General features: G+C 48.8%; 1 protein-coding gene across 4 annotated transcripts; it reads left to right on the top strand.

Moving 5' to 3' along the window:
• The first annotated feature begins 66 nt into the window (after positions 1-66).
• slc25a39 (solute carrier family 25 member 39) lies at positions 67-16,139 on the top strand. 4 transcript variants are annotated; one of them, XM_018736485.2, is made up of 13 exons: positions 67-160; positions 682-1,065; positions 5,206-5,310; positions 6,486-6,545; positions 7,101-7,151; positions 8,440-8,549; positions 9,423-9,490; positions 10,170-10,294; positions 10,529-10,702; positions 10,995-11,104; positions 12,779-12,860; positions 13,471-13,551; positions 13,836-16,139. In XM_018736485.2, exons 2-13 carry the CDS (start codon positions 1,020-1,022, stop codon positions 13,952-13,954), a joined length of 1,131 nt encoding a protein of 376 aa, XP_018592001.1. In that variant the 5' UTR covers positions 67-160; positions 682-1,019; the 3' UTR covers positions 13,955-16,139. The 4 variants fall into 4 exon arrangements, with proteins under 4 accessions (XP_018592001.1, XP_029106429.1, XP_018592002.1 ...); XM_029250596.1 differs by having other exon boundaries at positions 679-1,065; XM_018736486.2 differs by lacking the exon at positions 7,101-7,151 and having other exon boundaries at positions 13,836-16,138.
• Positions 16,140-16,340: the final 201 nt, after the last annotated feature.

Below are 16,340 nucleotides of genomic sequence, written 5' to 3'. Positions count from 1 at the left end.
GAGCTCGAAGTCCCTGGTTCCTCGTCTGTGTGTTGGGGGAGGAGGGGATGTCACGTGACTCGCACCACGTGAAATACAGTCAAAGTTTACAGTGGGAAATAAATGCTTTAAAAATATTACTGTAAGGATGCCAAGACCCGAGTGAACGATATCCTCCAAGGTAAAGTGATGTTGCGGTTATTTGTCAAAGTGGAACAGCAGCAAAAAAAAGAGTGTCGTCCCAGCATATTCTTATTATGCAGCAGAGCGCACAACGCGAGTTGGCAATTTTTCATCATACGTAACATCGTCATCAATATTTACATTTAAATTGCCCTGTGCAGCTGTAGAACCCTTGAACAAGGTACTGACCTAAATTGCTCCAGTAAAATTACCAGCTGTATAAATCATGGGTTAAATTGTGTGTAAGTCTCTTTCTTTGCTGAACGAACAGAACTAGTAAATCGGCTTTCAGATGCTGCTTTTTAAAGGCCTCATGGCCCATGTAAAATAAAGTCTATCATACTACTGTACTTGTTGTTATATGAAACACGATGGAACCTGATTCGAAACCAAAGACCTAGCCGCTAGCGTGAACTAAGCAGATTACAAGAAGATTGCAGTTAATGTGCAAGCGGTGTAACAAGACTTGTTGTTTTGTAAGAAAGGGATGGAAAACGAGAATAACCTCTTTTAAAGTAGATGGTGAGCCAATGTTATTACTGGCGGCGAGGGCTCGTCGGATCGGATTGTGCTGTTGGGCCGCCGCGCCGCTAGGGGGCGGAGAAGAAGCCCGAGTTGAGCCGCTGCGGTAGGATCCGCAGCGAGGAAGGAAGGAAGGAAGGAAGGAAGGAGCTGAGCCGAGCCGAGCGGAGCGGAGAAGTAGCGGAGCGTCACGCGGCCCCAACGGCCGCGGGAGCAGAGGCGACGCGCAGACATGGCCGTGGCGGTGCGCTTGACGACGACGGTGGCGGCGGTCGAGCTACAACACGGCGGGGCTCCCCGAGATCGGGGTTCATACCGCAGACAATAAACGGCGCATGAACTGCGCACTTTACAGCTCGAAGAAAGAAGAAATAAAAACCGGTGAGTTAGTAAATACTATGGAGCGCGAGGAACGGCTCCTCCTCCTCGTAAGTTACGTTATTAATAATTCATTCTTGTTGTTGTGGCTTCGCTAATATAATTACCGCGCTTCGTGCGTTCCGTTTACAATCGTCTCTTGATGGAATGCTGCAGTGCGGGGTTCCTCCTCCTCCTCCTGTCATTTTCTTCTTGCTCTTCTTTCTTATTCTTCTTTGTTTGTCTCACTCGATTCATGCTCTTCTTCAGCTTGTCAAGTTCTTGCGCTCCGTCCTCCGCAAACATTCATTCATTCATTGTCAGTCAGTGGGTTTTCGTGCCGCAAACTTTGCAAATATACACACTGTACACTACTAATTATTGGTTAGTATAACTTAATATACAACACGCTACTAAATTATTATGCACCACTAAATGCATACGCACTGATACACTGACTACTAATCTACACTATTGTCATTGATACTAGTGTACACTAATTTATTAATACTACTGATAGACACTAATATACATTAACATACTTTCTCATACATACAAAATTTGGCCCACCGACTGGTAGCGCAGTGGGTTGGTTGGACCGGGCGGGTCCTGCTCTCCGGTGGGTCTGGGGTTCGAGTCCCGCTCGGGGTGCCTCGCGATGGACAGGCGTCCCGTCCTGGGCGCGTCCCCTTTCGCCCTGCGTTGCCGGGCTGGGCTCCGGCTCCCCGCGGGGGACAAGCGGTTCAGACGGACGATGTGCGTGTATACCGCTAAAATACACCGATATACACTGGTGCGCTACTGCTGGGCTTCCCCTCATTGTTAGAGTAGCGGAAAAAGGCACACGAGAGAGAGAGAGATGCGTACGGTGGCGACACGAGGATGCGCTTTCTGGTACTTTAACACGGTGCAAGCACACTGACTGGTAACACTTTAATGTGCTGAGTTTTGAACACGGTGAGACTTGTTTGTACGCAGATGCCGCAATATTATTTCCATCCCGTCCACGTGGAGGGTCTCTGAGTGGTACGACAGTGTAACTTCATCAGAAACGGAATGAGTTTTACTGGCCAAGCGTACTGATGCACACAAGGGATTCGCTGTGGTTCTCGATCGTCCTGCGCCGAACAAATTTGTCGAGCCATTAAACGGGTCTTTTTTGTTTTCGTTACAGTGGCGTCGCATTAAAACGGCATCGGAGCTCGCGTTCTCTGCGGATCCTCGCCGACGGTCACTCGTGCGGCGTTTCCTCCGGGGCTGCCGCGCTCTGCCGTGCCCTGCCGTGCCACGCTGCGCCGCATCCTTGTTCCCGGTGGAGGGAAAGGGGAGAGGACGTGCGTCTCGCACCCTTCCCGACGAACGCGTCCGTCGGACTCTCCGGGCCCGCCGTTCGGCACACCGACGCCAAGGCTCCTGCCAGATGGGATCAGCTAGTTTAGTCCTGCGTCGTGTCGTTACGTAAGGGGCGGGATAAAGAAGGGGATTAAAGTGGCTTTAGAAGGGTGCCTGTGCCTTAACGTGCGCTCGACAAGGGTAACAACAAGGGCTTCGCTACAGTAACTGTGGGGTAAAATCAGTGTGCTGCGTTTGTTTGTTAAAATTCTGCCAGTTGTTCCTCCAGGCACAGATCCCGATTGAAATAGTGGTTGGAAAAGGCTTTACGTTTATTTACTTTTTTGCTTTATTAAGACGTTCACGCACCGCAGCTCAACAAGACACAACAACCAAATCGGCAGGTAGTGCAGTGGTTAGGGATGCTGCGTTCGGACCCAAAGGTCGCAGGTTTGAGTCCCATCTCCAACTGCAGTACCCTTGAGCAATGTACTTACCCTGATTTACTCCAGTAACGTTTACCAGCTGTGTAAATGGGTTAATAATTGTAAGCATCTTAACATTGTAAGTTGCTTTGGAGAAAAGTGTCAGATACAGTTGCATCTATTCTTGTAAGTCTTGTTTGGTCACTTGCAGTATGTGGAGAGGAGCAGCACGGTGAACGGGGGTGAAGGGGTCTGCTGGAGAGGAAAAGCAAATGGCACAATTTTTGTACCACAGGTCAGATTCAGGGACGGACTACAGTTCGCATGTGCGGCTTCCAAATTCACTCGCTCTTATTTTTAAACGGAAAAAGGCAGCAGGTGGTGTCGTGGTCTGAGCCACCTTCCTGCTACACCACGGTGTAGTACTGCTCATCAGGGTACTTACCCTGGATTGGTAGTGATGTAGTTTCTTATTAATGTCCCACAAAATCTCTCATGCATGTTTACCATGATATGTTTCAGCCCTGAGTGCCAGAGGCGGACTTGACTTGAGTTGAGTTTCCATGGGATCCCAGAGCTTCCCATCAGACGTGTCTCTGTTGTCTCGGTCGGGGGGGGCAGGGCAGGGCAGGTTGGGGTTTGTCTGTCGCCTCTCCCATATCTGGGCTGCGTTCGCCTCTCGCGTAACGTTCACGCGGCACAGAGCGCCGCGGAGAAAGCCGTCGGCTGCGCTCGGCCACGACGGTTGTATGGAGAAGGAAACGAGGAGCCGCCGTTTATGTAGTACAGCGCAGCGTCTGTCTGCGCGTTGAAAGAATTGCAGGTATTTAAGTCGAGGTGAAGCTGAGACTGTTGCAGTGTATGGTTTTGTTGCAGTCCTTTGGGCCACTTCTTTCATAAGGACCGCCTTTTAAGCCCAGTGCCAGAAGTGAGTGGAGAGCCATTGGGTGCAGACCGCTGTAAGATAACTTATCTCAGCGTGTGGCTTGTGTGTGGATTGTGCGATACCGTGCCGCGTGTTTTTCGTCCCGGCGCAGGCGCCGCCGGAGCCCATTCCATGTCCTGTGCTACTTTTCACAAGCTAGTCAGAAGAGGGCTGCGAACAGATTTCTCCGAGGGAATAAAACCATGATCCCCGGCTGCCTTGTACAGAACGGAGACACGTGGAGCACGTGGCGAATCCTGCTTTGCTTTGCATAAACGCCATTTACGCAAAGGAGCAGTACTTCGCAAATACAAGTAATATCTGCTCTCGAGGCATATATTTCTACATTATAACCGACGTGGGAGCTAATCCTTGTGTGTTTCCAGTGAGAACGACTTTTTGAACTGACACTTACTTTCCCCGAGGTCCTGCTGCCTTCAGGAAACACGGCGCCCGCTGACAGCAACATGCTACTCTTGCACGCTGGGTTATTGTGGGTTATTGTCGTACTAGCCGCTGTCATCCCGTGTAACTCCGCAGCCCTCTTCAGCCCTGTTTGCTTCGGGAACATCCTCCACGGTGCAAGTTGTAGCGGGGGAGCCCATCCTGGGGGACCTTGCGTTTACTGCTCGAAAAGCACACCGTAGCACGTCGAGTAGAGAAACGCTCTGAAGGATGTGGAGTCGTAGCAAGTGTCCTTACCTGAAATGCTTAGTTTTGTACGTTTCGTCTGCTTTCAGAGCAGCGTGCTGTTGCGGAGCAGAGGTCTACTGCGCGTGTCCAGCCGTTACGTTCCGTTAGGAAAGTGAGCAAAGACTTGCCGCCTTTTTTTCGTTACAGCTACATCTCGCACGTTCACAGAAAGTACCCAGTGAATAGAGGCGCTACTCTGTTGTTTTTGCCTTGTTTCGTACACGATGAAGCAAATTGAGAGCGGCCAGGTGTCATGAACTAGTCGGCATTGAAAGTGTGGTTCTGGAGAGATTATGTATTTTACTTTAGTAATTTTACAGAACACTTGATTTCAGTGCTTTTTTCTTCAAATTAAAAGGAAAGGAAAGGAAATGAAGGTCTGCGATTCTGTGCGGCGTTCCCGCCACGCACCCTACGTCTAGGACGGGGTTTAGAGCACAGCGAGCCTGCACAGGATGAGCGGTTGATGAAAATGCAATAAGTGAATATAAATGTTGTTGCTAGTTTTTGATCCGTTATCGCTTTGTGTGCCGTTATTACAGAATGTAACCTGTGAACGAAAGAAACGATGTCTGTTGTTTACAGTTTATTTATTGTGACGGAGTGGATTTACTAACGAGTTATGAACAGACTTGCTTTCTTAATTGTGTTTGTAAAATTAGTGCCGCTACGTTGGTTCTATATGCGAACAAGTGACTGCGCTGCAGTTGGAGGAGGAGAAGCAGGAGCTTCTGGATGCTCTATCATGGCTCATGTTCATGTTCGCTCTCTGTGTGTGTTTGCTCTCAGGTGTCGGGATGGCTGAGCGGCCAGCGGTCTCTCCCTCTGGGGGCATCACTCCGGTGCAGCAGATGCTGGCCTCCGGAACCGGGGCCTTGCTGACATCCTTGTTCGGTAAGAGTCCGTTTGCTTGTCCTTAACGCCGTGTCCAAGCTGAGAACACGAGGGAGAGCAGCACCTCCTTCCTGTAGCTTTCGTCTGTAGCCCGGGTGTTACTTTGGTCCTCGTCCTTCAACCCGGCGGCTTAAACTCCAAAGCTGTGCCCACAGAGCTGTGTGTGACATTTCCGTATTTCCAGCTTTGTGTTTTCGACATCGTTTACTGTTGTGCCGTTTCAAGCAGCACAAACACGTTCAGTACGGTCAGAAATGCAGAGAGAAGCACCATACACGCCCCCCTGAAGCTGCATTGCGCTACAGAGATAAACGCAGCAGTCCATGGTGTTCGCAGATAAGGGATCTGTTTCAGTGAATTGCGCACTCACGTCCTGTGAATGGGCCCAAGATCCTGACATTCCAAGTGCTTCTGGCAGGGTGTACTCGTGGTAAAGCTCACATGGGCACACTGCATGTTCTCCTGTCTTTACATCTGCGAATGACTGGTTTGTGTAGTGAACTTCGAAGTGAGAATTTGGCACCACGATGTCATGTGGGTCATCGGGTTAATAATAACAATAACAACAACATCGCTACGCATCTTACTACCTCCTACCATTATAATCGTGGACATTCACAAACACGGGACTAGAGCTGTGAACACCAGGGAAGGGAACTGAGCTGAGCAAAGGTGTTCCCACAATCCTGCTTCATCTGGGTGTCATTTACTGCCGCCTTTTGTCTTGGCGGGTAAACACAGGTCACGTTTGCTCTGCTGCAAATAAGAGACGCACGTTTTAGAAAGTGCACAGGAAAATGCAGCGTAAACAAATGTTAATTTAAAATTTCGAAATTCATAGCATGGATTTTTTTGACTGGCTCTTTTTTCGGACCGTTAGTCAACATTTCAGATTATGTATGTAGTTAAACTGAAGGACATTTGTAGTATACGTAGAGATGCTCGAAAAATTAAGATTTTCTGAACTACTGCTTTGATATTGCTGCAAATATTCCTGCAGACTTCAAATTCGAAAGGCGAAGAGTAGGACTTCCGTAACACGTGTGGCATTTTTATACGTGAAAAGAAAGTGTTGCTTTTGTCGGGATCCCTATGCTACGTACACATGGCGGTAAAGTTGACGTGACAGCAGTAGCATGTTTTGTCTCTTTAAATGATCATTCTTTCTCCTTCAGTGACACCTCTGGATGTTGTGAAGATCAGACTGCAATCACAGAGTGCACCATTCTATCAAGGTAGTGCATGTCTCTTGCTGTCCTTCGAAATGTCTCGCTTAGAGGGCTCTTCTTGTCCCCTTCAGTCAAACCTTTCAGTTACGTCGGCATTTATTTCCCCCCAAAATTCCTCCTTGTCCAGAACGCGCTGTGAACATGGTCATTCGGTGTCGTGTTGGACGCTACGGAACCTCATGCAATTTAACTGCAGCAGTGGTCTTCTGCCATTTGGGCATTAGAAGGCCCGTAGAAGCATTATGTATTTATAACCAGAGGAAGCTCACGTCGCCCTTGCTGCGGCGAGTCCAGTGGTACGTCCTCCTACCCGACTGGTTTTTCAGACCATGTTCGCAGTATTTGGTTTGGTGGCACGTACTGGCGTTTCGGGACTTTGCTGAGCACTGTTGCATGAAGAGAGGGACACGGGGACTGTTGTGTTGAAGAGTACAGGTGCTTCCTTCCACCCCACCCCACTAGCCTCGCGCATGCAGAATATGACAGAGCAGTTCCGGGAGCTTCCGCTCACATGATGATGCAGCTCTGTTCACTCACTCCTTGCCTGTTGTTTGTTTGCAGCTTTGGCTGTTGACACTGTGCCGTGGAGCAATGCTATTCGCCACTCTAAGTGTGAGTATTTGCTGCTGCATGTGTCCACCTGAGAGCCCAGCCGATGTCTGGTATTACTGTAACCGCTGTGTCTGCTGTCACAACTCTGCTAGCATGGGGAGCACGCAACACCTGACTCGGATGCACTGGTGACTCGCGGATCTTTTTCGGCGTGGACTGGGTGGCTTTCTTACAACAATTTAAAGACGTACAGATGTCCAGAAAAGTTGTCGTGTATGCAAAATATTCTCGGCTGCTTTTTGTCCTACACGGGTACTCTTGCAGGAGAGTTTAACAAAAGCGTCGTGTAGCTAAGAGTGTGTAGGTTCTCGGATTTGGCTTCAGCCTGGTGGAATGAGGTCCCTCTGTTCTTCGGTGTTGCTGAATCCCTTCTGGCACTCAAGAGGAGTCTCAGGCTCTCCCTTTCAGAGCTACTACTCTCCTGATCTCCAAACTACTGCATGAACTTGCATCACATTACCTATTACAATCACCTCTGTGCTTCCTACAGTTCTGGATTCACCTCCCTATGTAATGAGCTATTGGAGGCACTGACTGAGCTTCCCCAGTCATGTAACATCTGTATCTGAAGCTCTTCCTTTGTTGCTGATGTGCTTCTGTTTACACTGAGTTGTGTGTCGCTTTGCAGAGAAGCGTTCAGCAAGACGTGCGTTTATGTTGGTTTACTTTCCCGCTCTATGAGATGTAAGGAACAGTCTCCATGTTCCTCGGTTCCATCGGCTGTGAGTCGAGCTGTCGAGTATTTGCTTGTATCTGGAATCTCATCCTGGAGTTGCCTTTGGGTGAGAGCGCTGCAGGGGGACTTTGGGGCACTCCATGGAAACGCTGCTGGATGCTCACGTGATGTCCGCAGGAGGCTTGGCAGCGCAGCAAAAGCCACGTATCAGTTTGGGTCGCGAGAGCGAGCAATAAGCTCTAATGACCCTGACGCTTTGTCTTTCAGCCTGGTCCTTGGCTCACACCAAATATTTATTCTAGGCTAAATTGAGACATGTTTCTGTGTCCCTGTCTGTTTCTAAACTCTGTTCTCTCTGGAAATGGTGCTGCTAAGCGGTATTTAGAGAGGAGCGCTTGTTTGCGTTTACCCTAGAGCAGTATCATGGTGATGTTGTTCTCTCAGGATCAGTTTACCCCAAAGGCTCGGTAGATAAATAGTTAAGTGTAAATGTAGGCACAGTGAAGTAGCCAGTTGACAAAGCCTTACTTTAGAGGCATGTGAAGCTGAGCATAGCCAGAAGCGACTAAAATGCGATGACTTGTTCACAGAGCTCTTTACCTGTGTTTGCAGGGAAGTGCTTCCTGTACTGTAATGGGCTCATGGACCACCTGTACGTGTGCCAGAACGGCATGCGCTGCACAACCTGGTACAACAGCCCCACGCGCTTCAGCGGGACCCTGGTAAGGCACAGAGACCACGCGGCACCTCAAGCGCTTGAACACCCGTCTCGTGCAATGAGTATGTGAGCACTTGCTCGCGTGGCTTGTGCCCATTTGAGCTGCACTTGTCCTTATTAAAACGCTACCGTGATAATGCTTAATAGAACACAGTATGGAAGGACCGGATGATTAATGGGGTGTTTCCTGCTGTTGATGGTTTGTTTAATATGGAGTAGTACGCAGAAACGGGCCCCCTGTTTACCTTGTTTACCCCTGCAGAAGCACCCCTGCCAGCGGTTGTGTGTTATCTGAAAAAGTGGACATGAAGCTGCTTTTCACTTCCAGTAACACGGTTGTTGGCAGAAAAAAGTCCTCAATCAGCAGTTGTGCTTTCAGCGCGTCAGCACTGCGCAGGATCCCGAAAAGCTCATTTCCACATTTGCCTTCAGGATTGAGCTGCGAGTGTGTCAGATCAGGGGAAATAGTGTCTCACGAAGCATGTTTTCATACTTTGGATCAGTGTCTTTGAGAAGCATGCAGTCGCCATAGTCGCTGGTTAATGAATGACAGCACAGTGAGGTGATTTAGGGTTTTATTTGTAACAGACATCTTCAGTGCTTTGGTTATTTTTTTAATATTGTCACTTTTCATTATTCACTGCATCGCTTCTGCAACAGTGCAGCAGTTCTTACATCTTCAAAACCGTGAACCATTCGCTTTAAAAAAAAAAAAAAAAGTGTCCTATTGATTTTCATGGAGTGTCGTGACGTTGTGTCCGTTAAGTGTCACTCTGCTCAACGCGATTCCAGCAGCGGCAGCACATGCTCCTCCTTGTCAGTTTATCAACTTTGTGTCACTTTTATATTCCATACCTTTGTGTTTGTTCTTGCTCAGGACGCTTTTGTTAAGATCCTGCGCTACGAGGGCGTGCGGTCTTTGTGGAGTGGATTGCCGCCAACGCTGTAAGTACACAAAACGGCACACAAGTGCGAGCTTCTGCGCCTCCTCACTAATTTATGACCTGAGTGTTTTTAACGCCATGTAATGTGATCTACAGCTGTTTTGCAGAGGGTTAAAAGAGGGGGTGTCATTTTATTTGTACGGTGACACATCCCTGAACGTGACGGGGCAGAGGTTAGCCGTTTGTCCCAAAGAGCGCAGCTCACTGCCGACACTTAACTGCAGTCGTAGTCAGGGTCGCGGTGCTCTGGAGCCTATTCCAGAAACACGAGTGGCACACCGGTCTGTCGCAGGGCTGCCGCAGCGACGCTCGTTCGTCGAGACGTGCAAGCGCTGCAGGCGATTCAGAGCCAACGATGAGCCTGAATGGCATGTCTTTGAGCTGTAGGAGAAAAGCCACACAAGCAAAGGAAATGTGCAGAAAGTGCACAGACTGAGCTGTGAATTGGAACCTGCGCTGTGAGGCAGTAGTGCTACCTGCTGCGCTGCTTTTCACAGTCGTCTTTTCATTTGGTAAATTGGTTATTGCAAAATTGCCTGAGGTGGATTTGTCCATAGGCTGTGCTAGAAATCATCAGTAGCCTTTAAGAGGTGAGGGATACTATGAACGAAAAGCTTGGATCTGTTTGTTTGTTTGTTTGTTTGTTTGTTTGTTCATACATTGCCTGTGTGTTGGTACAGGGTCATGGCTGTTCCAGCCACAATGATCTACTTCACCAGCTATGACCAGCTGAGGGATTTCCTTCACTACAGGATGGGTTGCCATGAGAACCAGGTGCCCCTCGTGGCTGGAGGACTTGCTAGATGTGAGTGTGTGGTTGAGGGACAAAGCTGCATATGTGTATGGACCCTAAAAGCGGTGTAAAGTAAACCAACTTGTTGGCGAGGTACTACTGGGTGTCGTTGCTAGTACACATTCATATCCAGTGTAAATCTTAGCGGTCGGATGAAAGACGAGGAGAATTTACGTCTGGGCTCCTCAACGGGATACGGTGTTGGTGATGGTTGTTTGCTTTGCGTTGTGTTGTGTTGCGTTGCAGTGGGTGCCGTTACTGTAATAAGTCCACTGGAGCTGATACGCACAAAGATGCAGTCACGACAGCTGTCCTACCGGGAGCTGAGGGTGTGCATCACCTCTGCTGTGGCCCAGGATGGCTGGGTGTCCCTGTGGAGGGGCTGGGGACCCACTGTCCTCCGGGACGTCCCCTTCTCAGGTGAGCTCACGCTCCACGATACTTTGCGGCAGAGTGAGCAGACTTCAAAATGCTGTCCAGCACGTTGTCTTTAAAAAGCAGCTAGTCTGAGGCGGTGGCGTCCAGTAGCTCTGCAGACATGGAGATCTGGAAGGTAACAAATCCACAATGAGCATTGTTCTACCAGATGTGGTTGTGATAGTCTGATGCCGTTGCTAAGCAACATGCCAAAGGTTTGTTAAGTTAGTTGTCTGCTTTGGCGTGTGCACTTTGTGAAAGTGGAGATGCTCACAGAGTTGCCCGCTCTTGCCAGCCCTCTACTGGTTCAGCTATGAGCTGGTGAAGAGACAGCTGTGCCAGGGATACGAGGTGTCGGAGTCCACCTTCATGATGAGCTTCACTGCTGGAGCATTTTCAGGGGCGGTGAGTATTGCTGCTGCAGCCTTTTTTCCTTAAATCGGGGAGCTCAGGTAAGGTGTTGGTACTGTACGAGATGAAATAATACATTTGAACACACACTGCCAGTTCATGGGTTCCCAGTGTCTCCAGTGAAGGAGATGCTGCTGTGTGTGTGGCTTTGTATGAGCGAGATACACACTTCCTTCCTCACCTCACTCCTCGCGTTCCCCTTAAATATTGTTAAAAACCTTCAGGCTTCCATGGAGCCTTGTTTGAAACTATTGTATTGTGCTGCAGTAGTTTCGATACAACAAAGTAAGGAAATGGACATCACTGTAAACGGATCCCAGTTTGCAACAGCAGCCTCCTCCTTACAAGAGGACCGGAGGCAGGAGCTCTGGTTTCAGTCAGGCTGTATTATGGTGCTGTGTATGCTGGCCTCCCCCCACCCCCCCGCCTGCCGTGCTGACACCGAGCGCCGTCTGTTGAGTGTAGTGCGTTCACCTGCTCCGAACAAACAGTCTCTCTATGCATGGAGCACATAAGGTGTTAGACATGGACTCAGCTCAAGGTTGTAGGTTCTAAACCTGTGCTCTGTCCCAGCTATACAAGTACATTTACATGTATTCACTCAGCAGGCACTTTTTTCCAAGGCGACGTACGTGAGAGAAAAAGGAGTGCGTTACACCAACGGAACCCTTGAAAAGCTGACTTATCCTGAACTGCCGCTGAAGGAAATAAACTATCAGTTTTTTTTTTTTTAATTTGTTTGGGATTAGTGTGAACTAATGGATATGTTCCATGTTCAGCCCCTGCAGACAACTGATAATGTTGGCAGTCGTGCACCTGAAAAATTTAATCTGTTAAAATTACGTGATGCATTTGTCCACATTTATCTTAAGAATAATGAACCTGCTTCCAAGGGTTCTTGGTAACGATCATGTGATGCCTGCGAACGAACTGGTGGACTTCTAAACCTCCGCTTCTCCATCAGGGTCTCTTGTGTGAATGAATATTTTTGTCTCACTCCTTTCTCACCTCCACCCGCTCTTCCAACTTGATCTCACTATGAAATGATCCACAGAAGGAATCATCACATATTCAGCTGACATTCTGTAAACAGCAGAGCTTACTGGAGGGATGGGCACTGTCAGTGTTAAAGCAGTTACAGGTGTGTGTGTGTGTGTGGACCAGGTCTTTTGTGGCAGCCTGCCCAGATCTGATAAATGGGCGTGTGTGCATTCTTCTCACTGTGGCATGATGGCCTCTCCAAAGAGAGAGAGAGAGAAGCCTCCCCACGGTGCACCTCCTCCCTCTTCTTGCCCCTTGACAACAGCCCGACCCTTGGCGCAGACCCAGTACTCCTCTCTCGCACGCACACACCTTTCTCCTTGCTGCTGGTCTTGGCTCACGACACGAATCCCTTGGCTTATCTTATATTCTTGCTTAAGGCTCCCCTTGGCCCGATTCCAGCCCGTTGCGTTTCCTGTAAAGAACCGGATCGGCTTGTTGCTCTCGGGAGCAGGGTGCGATTGTTCCGCAACAAACGCGTTATTAAAAATAGCCCTTAAAATTTAGCCATTAAAGCATTATAGTCAACAAAAATATAGAAATAAAGAGAAAAGTGCTCGCATCTTGCGTGTAGCAAGGTTGTGCTGTGGAAATGAGTCGTTTATAAAGACTTTGCATTTGTGGCAGGTGGCAGCACTAATGACCCTGCCCTTCGACGTCGTGAAGACACGGAGGCAGATCCAGTTGGGGGAGATGGAGATGCTGACGGGTAAGTGCTGGTGCCCTGGCATGTGGGCTCAGGAGGTGTGGAATGCGAATGAACGTGCTACAGGTTGTGGGGTCACGGGTTCAGGGTGCACGCTGCACGACGTCTCACTTGCACTTCCCTCTCTGCCTTGGTGTCACTAAAGCACGTCTCCTCGTCTTGTTCCCTTCTCTCGGACAGGCTGCGTGAGCCGCACAGTGGAGGGGTCTGGACTGTAGTCAAAGGTCTTTTTTTCCAACACCTCCCCTCCCCCACAGGGACAGGTGATTCACTGTCCCTCCCGCAGAAGACGCCAGCGCCAGGGGCCAGCACTGCGCGCCCGCAGTCTTGCTCTGCGCTCTGACAGATGGCACCAGGTGGACTTTGTCGCGCAGAGGCAAAGGCTTTTGCTTGTCTATGCTTTTCTTTGCGTCGAGGACCGTGGCCTTGTCCCAGGGTGCAGTGTGTCTGCGCAGCCAGTGCTAACGCTCTTCTCCATCACTTGAACCTTGACAGCTTGGACACGGTACCCAGCGGGCGAGAAGAGAGAAGATCCCTCCTCGGCTGATTGGCATCAGAAGGATTATCTTGTGGCCGCCCGCTCTCTCACCCTGTTCTCCCTCCCCCCCCACAGGCTCACCGAAGAAGCCCTTGTCCACCTTGCACATGATGCGGAAGATCTGTGCTGAGTCCGGCTACAGGGGCCTCTTTGCAGGTGAGGGCCGTGATGTGTTCTCTCCGGTAACAGGATCTGCTCCTGTTAAAGGCATTCATTTTCAGGAAGCTCTGAAGAAGCGCAGCTGTCACCTTAAAAACATGTAAATTCACATTAAATGAAAAGTATTCGTAATAATGAATGAATTGGTGCTCGGGAAACATCAGGGTTCCATCTCACTTTTTTTAAATTGACTGTGGGTTTTGTGTGCGCTGGAATAACATGGTTACGGTCATCCATGGTCACAGATGTTGCTGATGGAGGTTTACCGTTCCTTCCCGTAGGTTTACTGCCCAGGCTGATCAAGGTGGCACCGGCCTGCGCAGTCATGATCAGCAGCTATGAGTTTGGAAAGACCTTCTTTGAGAGGCTCAACCGGGAGCGCGTGCTGCAGCGTATGTGAAGGGTCCTGCATTCTCACCCGGGACCGTGGCTTCTTTTCAAGTGAGACCCAAAGAATTTCAAAAGGCGTTGCAGTGCCTGCAGCCCATGCATGCCACCCGCTTTTAACATGTCGTCATGTGAGCGCCACTGGCGCCGTGCTGGAAGGTCTACAGTCCATCATTTCACTGACGCTGTATAATGAAAGGTGGTAATGGATAGCGCCAGTTACACTTTGTGTTCACGCCCCCCCCTCCCCACACGAGCTACACTGCAGAAGCCGCCCAGAATGTATACGAAGCCAACAGTGCGTTTGTTCCATGAACAAAGTGCTCCGAGTGTCTCTAGGACAGTCTGTGGCCGATGGGAGTCCATCCTCAGTGCAGGTGCTTCCTCTAGAGCCGTGCCTTAGGTGTCACCACAAGGTCCCATCTAACAGGTGCCCCGTTTTGGTGCAAATGGAACCCTGTTCTCCTTGGAGTGGAGAAACACTGGCTGAAATTAAGTATGCGCTGAAGTCTAAGAAGGGCCCCTGACCGAAGAGGAAGTGTGAACGTGCACTTAGACTACAGGCGAGCAAAGTGCTAGCTGTCAAGCACGTGTAGAGAGCAATCGGTTCAAAGCCAGTAAATAGAAACACAAAACGTAAAAACTAGTAACTTGTGTGACCAACAGCAGTTCCCCTAGACAAACGGACTCGATGCACTTTTCCACCAAGTGAAGGTGGAACGAGAACCACATTGGAAGCGCTTTGGACTTTTACATTTTACCGCAGGAGACGTTTCCCCCCCCCCCACCCCCCCTTCACATGTGAATTTTTTTTTTTTTTTTTTTTCGTCTACACATGCCACGTGGGTTGTGGCTTGAGGGTCGTTCTGGCTTTGGTTAGCAACTCGCCTTTGTTCTCGGGCTGCTCATATGAAACGGGCCCCTTTCCCCACGAGGAAGGAGAAGTGGTGCCTTGCTGTTTGGCCATTTTTGTGGAACGTGGACTCGGCCGCTCGACACGGTACCGGAAGAGTAAGCGGACGCAACAAGACGCGTCGGCTGTACAGCAGGAGGCGGAAGTCAATGGAAAGCGGCCCTCCTGCATGCCTTACTATCCACACCAGCAGCATTGTGGATATGAGCTGTCAAGGCAGGAGCAGACCACCTTCCGTGATAACGTGAAACAGGACCAGACTTTGCCGTGGGTCAAGAACTTTCACCCTGTGTTTGCAGAAAGTTTTTGTTTTGCATTCAAGGGAATATATAGAAAGGTGTGGCCCAGATGTGCTCAGCCAACTGATGGAATGCAGACTTTCTCAGAGGGGCAGTTAATACACTTTCAGAAGTAATAATCATAGCCACTTCTGATCAATAACGTAGTCACTGGGAGACCTTCTGATTCTGTCCATAATCCAGCAGAACTCACCCGGCATGACATCAGCTGAGTTCATAACTTCATTTCTGAGCGCCTTTTCACAAATTTTCCAAGTTCTCGTATCTGTGTTTGAGTAGCAGAAGTTTAGCTGCTCATATGTACTTTTTGTTCAGACTTATTCAGGGATATTTTGCCAGATTGGTAAATTTACCTCTGTCAAACACAGCGGAGTCATTGGACTCTTCCGTTCTTCTTTTCAGCCAGTTCTTTATGTTGAAGTGAATAAAACTGATCAGTGTAGCAGGCCACACTGTTCTCTGGGTTTTCATATACTTGAACCTAAAATGTAAAGGGTAATAATGTTAGTGTGCTCCTGTTTGCTGCTTACATTTCCGTGTCATTCTTTAATTCGGAACATGCTTATTTTAAAAAATTAAGGTTCAGTCCCCACTGCATGTAAATCACTGTACACTTTTTGCTAGAAATGAAGTTAAGTAAATGTACATGACACACAAACATTCATTTACTAACTTTAGCTGAATTTCAGGAATAAAAAAAATCTATTGAGCCAGAGTGTCAAAAAAGACACCCAGTGATGCAGAAATGCAGTGATGTACTATAGTTGGCGCTAGTGTTTCTTGGCTTGTTCACTTTTCCACGTTTGTGCAGCATCAGTGCAAGAATGACAGCCAAGATTCCTCCTTCCTCTACCCACCACAACTCGTCAGTAGTTCTCCTCTTCACAGACACTGAGAACCCAATCGATCAGTTTCCATACCTACAGCTTAAAAACATACCTATCCAGGAGCTGAGGGACTGCTGCATGTATACTGAGTGAACAAGAAAAGGAAAAAGGTATGGCGCCCTTGGGCTACTGAAGTACTGCTTTTCATGAAGTAAAAAAGCATAGACATGAAACTGAATTTTGAAAGTGGAAAGATCATGACTTTCTGCACTGTAGCATGCTCAAAGTTTTTTTTTTTTTTTTTAAATTGAGGCATAATGTACACTTGTGAATTTGATTCTCACCTAGTTTTTCCATTTA

This window comes from Scleropages formosus, chromosome 3, assembly GCF_900964775.1.
Source record: "Scleropages formosus chromosome 3, fSclFor1.1, whole genome shotgun sequence".
NCBI classification, from domain to species: domain Eukaryota; kingdom Metazoa; phylum Chordata; class Actinopteri; order Osteoglossiformes; family Osteoglossidae; genus Scleropages; species Scleropages formosus.
This window is presented reverse-complemented; position numbering and strand designations above follow the sequence as displayed.